We start from the raw sequence: 6206 nt of genomic DNA on the forward strand, positions 1-6206 counted from the left end.
TATAAAAGTTTACGTATGAATTCGGGTAGAAGTGTACAGAAGCCAACGAGAATTTCCCCGAAATTTCCTCAAAAATTTCTGATTAACTATGAAGATTTATTTTATGCCCAGATATCGGCACGCGGTCGGATGCAGGATTCCTCTTATGGACCTAGCATTGCATAGAGAGCGTTTGAGGAGAGGCACTAGAGAGCAATGACGCCTTTCTATGGGAATAACGTTGTTGTGTGGGAGTTGTCGACGATGAGACTCGCCGTTTGTTGCTGGGCTGTATTGGTAGTGATCAGTTACAATGGAGTCTTACCCTAGTGATATTAAAAACAGTAGTGGAAAATATATTTCACGACTACTGCATATCACCTCGAATAATATCGCGTTTTTCACAGAGTATTACGCTTCCACTTCACGTTAAATGGATGAAACTCCAATATATTAAGAACAACTAAAAATGGATCCTTAGAAATAACTACGGTAACATAAATATCAAATATGTGATCATTTTACTAGGTTTGGCGGACTTATAACAATTGTTGAGGTGTCCTCGCAGATTTTCGTGTTGTTCACTATGAAGATGGCATGAATTGGTCCGAGATGAATATATAATTTCTATAGTTTTCCCGTTATTGTTATTTGTTCATTATGGCGATGCACGCCGGGCAGCTGATCTCGGAGAATAAACCGGATCCTGACGAGATATTGCAGCTGCCAGAGGGAGATGAGCATTTACATGGTGGAGAAAGAAGGATGTAATGAGAGGGAAAATTTTGGGAAATTTTGGAAAAATTCTTGTTGGTTTCGCGAACATTTCTACCGTAATTGGTAACTTCTGAGTGAAGTCCTGAGCTTAGCTGAGGATAGCGAACATATATTCCTCCTGAGAATGAAAAATGTGGAAAAATATGGGGAAAATATGGAAAATTTTTTCTCGTGTTTCTGACATTTCATATTACTTATTATTGATGAATAATTTATTTACCATTTTTGTTTTCATCTGTTTTCATTATTCTGTGGATGCCCCATATTTATATATAATTAGTAATAAAAAGGGAAACCTTGGTTAACCACATCTTATTATTGATATATACAATCGGTGTGGGAAAATATGCACGTAGTCAACTACATATGTAGGTGACATTTGTGGAAATTTCGAGGAATTTTTATTGGCTTCTGTGCGCTCCTACCCGAACTTGTATGTAAAATTCTATAATTAGTAAGTAAGCTTCTGGAATCGGCTGAGGTACACGATCGTTAATTCCAAGACTGTATATTCCAATATATTTATAGGGGTAGATATATGTACTATCGCGCCATAGCGAGAACTCGTCCGAATTATCGCCTAGCGATGACTGATCGATTATTCAATCGATAGTATGTATTTTTTTGCGTGTAGTTATTACGAACCGGAATTACGTCAAGACAACACGGGGACGTTTACGATTTGGCTAGAGGACCATACTGCTGCTCACGCGCTACGATCGGAATTATTGAGAAATAGACAAGTGAAATTCGCAGGGTATAAGGTAGTGGTGATTTGATTATATTGTTGGTATGTATGAGGTGGTGATAGGTTCCTCATCCGTTGGAGAATAAACTGTTGATGAGAGTTCAAGTTACTTCACGTGAGTTGGTTGGAGTTCGTGTCTTTCGTGGGGAAGGCGGAGGTTCGAATCCCGCGAAAGTGATTTTAGAGCAATTATTTTTGAAGGGAATGAGAATTGCTTCTGGGTTTCATTTTGGGTAAACGTTTTTATATTTGGCTTTAAATTTAACTTGAATGTCAAGTTCGAGAACGCATTAGTGTCTCTGAGAAAATTTCGATTTCACCGTAGAATATTTGTTCGGATCTGGATATCATGAAACCCCATTAGTACGGTCTACTTGGTCTGGGCGATTTAACCCGAGTAAAAACGTCGCTAAACTGCGTGTGCAAGATTGATCTTCGATTCTTCAGAGACTACTCCAGTGGAAGCAATGAAGGAGGCACTAAAGTCGTTGCGGTCAAAGGGAGACCAGGTAGAGTTGCGTATTAGTTCAACGAAGTGTGGTAACGAATTTTTACTCTCCGTATTTAATTATTGATCGCTCGTAATGGTGAAAGTTGTTCATCAGGGTTGTCCAAGGGAACGAAAATCGCAAAAAAAATTTACGTAAATTTTCTTCACTGAAATTTTTAGAAGTTGATTTGTAGTTTATGTGGTGATTGTTCTTAGTTGGAGAAGGAGTTTGATCGTTCCTTGAAAGCGTATCAAGGGATAGCAGGAGCCGGGGCTGCTACTGTTGGTGCTGGGGGAGCACGTATGGGCTTCTAAGTTGAAGTATGTCGTATGTTGTTGTGTTTGGTGATGATTTTGGGAAATGGGAGAAATTTTGGAGTGTGAGAAAATTGTGGTATTATAAAATTTTTGATTAATTGGTATATAAATTGCCGTAATTAGTGAGTAAACTCCTGAGCGCAGGTGAGGGATGCTAACGAACATTCCAACACTGAATATGAAAAACACGAAGAAAATATAAACAAAATATGGATATGAAAATATCTGTCGTTTTTCTCACACATTTAATGTACAGTTCTTCACTGCTAGTTATGGTTAATCTCCCACTGTTAGCATTAGAGATGGTTGATTCAATGAGATTTAACTGTGGTGAATTACATTCACATTGAGTACGATATCAATCAGTGAGATAACGACAAGCAACTTGGAGTTAAAATTATGTTTACGTTTTTGTTGATGGAAGTTTTCGGGTTAAACGAGATTTTGGTGAAGATACGGTTGGTAAGTACGATGTAATGGGGTATTGTGCTGAATGTAGGGTGAGGAGATTTCAGCTAGGGAGTGGTGAATGTGAGGGGATGCGCTCAGATTATATTAGTAATGAATTTAAATGCCCCAGCGGATATATCGCAACAGGCTGTTTAGGTGAGGAGGATATAGTGGAGAAAGTTCCCGTTTACTAATGCTCAACCTTGGTTTGTTGGTGAGGATTGCATCGCCGGGATAGTCTAGTGGTTATGACGTCTGCCTTACACGCAGAAGGTCGCGGGTTCGATCCCCGCTCCTGGTATTATTTGTACAAGTCTTGGGGACATGGAGAACACGCTGAAGTGACTCAGTTGGCCAAGACTTTCGATGACGCATACAAGTCGAATCAAATATGCATTAATCTGGATGATATTGAAACACTTTGCAAATACCTGACTACGCGCTGATGTATTTCTGCATATTTAAAAATCACTGATACGTTCATGCGGACTTTGCGCCTCCGCGCGCCACAAAAATCGCTGAGTGAATTGTGTAGTAGTGAATTCAGGTGGAAGAATTTCTGCAAAGGTGTGGGTGAAAAATGTATTTCTTTTGTATGGGAATTGCGTCGGGTTAATGATAGGGATAACTACTCAGTGTTGTTCTTCCTTAAACGACAGCAGCGATCGTCGGAGAAGAAGGCTATGGACAGACTCAACGGGTAGTTACTGGGAGGAGTTCATTTGAACTTGGGAGTGGAGGTTGGGTAGAATTACGGTATTGAGAATTTCATATTGGTTTGTAGAGATGTGTACGGATGTGAGTTTTTCACTGCTCTCGGTTTAGTGGTCGTTGAGATGGTAGGCTGGCAGTAGGTAGTTGTTGATTTGATAAGTAGTTGAAGCGATGATGATGATGTGCGGAAAGTGTGGTATGGGTGATTCTGGCTGTATATGGCGACTGAGACTTCTCACAGAGAGAATGGAGTTTCACCCGTTTCACGTGAAGTGGCATGAAAGTCCATGTAAATGAAGTGAATTAAAAACACTTCGCGAATCACACCGGACAGATCACACCGTGGAAAATACGCAGCATTTCACGGGTTTTACGCCTTATTCGCTGCTTACATGCGTTTTTCGCGAAGTGGAATGTGATACATATTTTCCACTAGGTCTTCGGTGCGAATGGGCGGAGCTCGCTGAGCTTCTTATCAAGAATTCAGCGGGCTTTTGAAATTATTTTGGAAATTGGGTGACTAAAAAACAAAAGGTTGTCGGGGGTTGGCTGGCGTCGTCGACGTGGCCGACCACTGTCTCCTTATAGAGACATGTGAGAAAAATGATCATCGTGGGATTTGTCCCTGGGTCGTTCGGTTGAGAGTCGTACTGAGCTAATAGTTCATCTCTTGTGCGAAGAACCGTTTCGTCGAAAATAAGCGGGAAAAGCAACAGCCACACTTTCGCTATATTTTTACGCTGATGAGGAGTCAAAGGGGGACAGAATGATACCCTGTTTGTCTTCTGAATCGCCCTGGTTGGGTCGAAATTTTTGCTCACGCACGGTCGGTCGGACGCACGCACACGAGTGTTCGTGCGCAGTAACATAAGCTCCGCTCGCTTCGCTCGCTCCGCAACTAGTGTTTTTTCTATATCACTAGGGTGAAACTCCAATATGTGGGTTTCTCACATTTCTGAGTGGTCTCAATATGAAGATAGACCTGGAGTTGGTACGCTCTCTCTCACACGCTCAACGAGGTTGAATTTTAATAAGTTCTCTGGATTCAGTGTGTTGGAAAATCTTATGATGAATATCAAAATTGCATTTTTCTGAAGAAAATAGTTTTCTTGATTGTGTCGAACAAATTGATTTTTACGAATGCTTACTCTTGTGAATTGACTTCGCCGGGCCAGAGAAGTCATAAAAGGGTCCTTTCCTCGTCAATACTCGTTGGTTGATATTAAGTTGGTCAAATTTTTTTTAGTAAAAAACAGTATTTTCTGTATTTTTTTCGTTAGTAAAAAACAGTATTTTCTGTATTTTTCTTTAGCGCTATGCAGAAATAATTTCTGCAGACGTTCTGCAGAAAATAATTCTCAAAGATGTATTTTATCTGGCTTTATTCCATCCGTATAAAGCCAGATGATGGCTCCTCTATGATCATCGGGTGTGAAAAAAAAGATAAGTAGAGCGGCTACCGTAGAATGGAAATATTCCTGCCAAAATTTTTTGCAAAAATCGCGCGATATTCATTTTGGGACCGTTGAGAATCACATAATCTGTCGGGAATTTGAATTGCCTCTGCCGCAAAAATCAAGCGCTCGCGAGACGGGTGAATTCCAGTGGGGGAGTTTTTGAAATTAACCAAATTCAATTTTTGGGCGCGCGGTGATTTTTTTCTGAGTGATTTTTCTGGGAATTTCCCTAGTTGTGTAGGAATGCTAAGCTTGGATATAAAAAACGCGGAAAAAAATTAAAAATTAACGAATTATGACCGTAAAAAATAATTTTGATTGTGTTTGATTATATGATAAAAAAATGGAGGGTGTGGGAATCGAACCGGGGACCTTTGGATTACGCAATGGCAGTTGTTGTCTGTACTTGCTTACGTAAATGGATCTGTCTGTTAATCATCTCAACGACTTGCTGTACCTCACAGTTAACCAGGACCAGACCTGCTTCGTCGTCGGTGAGTCACGCGCGACGAAATTGTAGTGCAAACCGAGATGGCGTTCTTCATTTTGAGATTACGTAACGCTCGTGAAAAAGTTGGTGTCAATCGATTCACATTGTTATCATGTTTATTTCCAAAAATAGAAAGCGTTGAATCTTGTTCGCTGTGTTAGAATTTTGCTTGTGATATGAAAATCAGTAGTAAAAAATACATTTTACAGCATTACGTGGCTATGTGCGTTGACGAGTGAGCGCGTTGATGACGATGGGAAAATTCGGGGAAAAATTTCATGGAATTTTTGTTGGCGTTCACCATATTCACAACGATCAAACTTAGCGACCTCCATCACGAGGACCTAGTACGCTGAATGATTTCTTCATATCAGGTACGGAGGATGGCTTTCGAGTCTACAGTGTTGACCCTTTCAAGCCAGCATTTAGCCGGCGATTTAGAGATGTTATTACGACAGAAAACGAGTCGAATTTGGAAGAACCACGAAGTGATGAAAGTGTGGTATGTCGGAGATCTGATATTGCTGATGCTAATGGTGGAATCGGCATAGTTGAGATGCTGTATCGTTGCAATATTCTGGCACTTGTGGGTGAGTTTTGGTATGGATTTGGAAATTGTGTTTTTGCTTTGCTCAGCTGAGTTTGAGATTTTTTCCGGAAAATTTTTTTCCGTGATATGAAAAATACTGGTAGAGAATATATTTAACGACCACTGCATATCACCGCGAATATCACCGCGTTTTTCACCGCCTTTTCACCGAGTTCTACGACGCCACTTCACGT

At 40.4% G+C, this 6206-nt stretch overlaps 3 protein-coding genes and 1 non-coding gene across 4 annotated transcripts in view; all 4 read left to right on the forward strand.

Annotated features, from left to right (window-relative positions):
- Positions 1–165, forward strand: part of Pmar_PMAR016759 (protein-s isoprenylcysteine o-methyltransferase, putative) — a gene marked incomplete at both ends in the record, with an annotated part of 3052 nt that extends 2887 nt beyond the window's left edge. The window contains 2 exons of the mRNA XM_002769928.1: positions 1–13; positions 112–165. Coding sequence (XP_002769974.1) covers positions 1–13; positions 112–165 — 67 coding nt within the window. The remainder of the gene's footprint in view (positions 14–111) is intronic.
- Positions 166–616: 451 nt separating this feature from the next.
- On the forward strand, positions 617–2309 carry Pmar_PMAR016760 (DNA-directed RNA polymerase II, putative; the record flags this gene model as incomplete). The annotated part of the gene is made up of 5 exons (XM_002769929.1): positions 617–746; positions 1391–1520; positions 1568–1619; positions 1952–2013; positions 2211–2309. Exons 1-5 carry the CDS (start codon positions 640–642, stop codon positions 2307–2309), a joined length of 450 nt encoding a protein of 149 aa, XP_002769975.1. The 5' UTR covers positions 617–639.
- A 681-nt stretch (positions 2310–2990) lies between these two features.
- Positions 2991–3063, forward strand: Pmar_PMAR016761. The gene has a single exon. It is a non-coding gene; the product is annotated as a tRNA-Val (tRNA).
- A 2288-nt stretch (positions 3064–5351) lies between these two features.
- The window catches only part of Pmar_PMAR016762 (conserved hypothetical protein), a gene marked incomplete at both ends in the record, with an annotated part of 4099 nt that continues 3244 nt past the window's right edge, over positions 5352–6206 (forward strand). Inside the window, 2 exons of the mRNA XM_002769930.1 lie at positions 5352–5427; positions 5798–6013. Coding sequence (XP_002769976.1) covers positions 5352–5427; positions 5798–6013 — 292 coding nt within the window. The remainder of the gene's footprint in view (positions 5428–5797; positions 6014–6206) is intronic.

The sequence above is a fragment of the Perkinsus marinus genome (assembly GCF_000006405.1).
Source record: "Perkinsus marinus ATCC 50983 genomic scaffold scf_1104296964394, whole genome shotgun sequence".
In the NCBI taxonomy this organism is placed as follows: Eukaryota; Perkinsozoa; order Perkinsida; family Perkinsidae; genus Perkinsus; species Perkinsus marinus.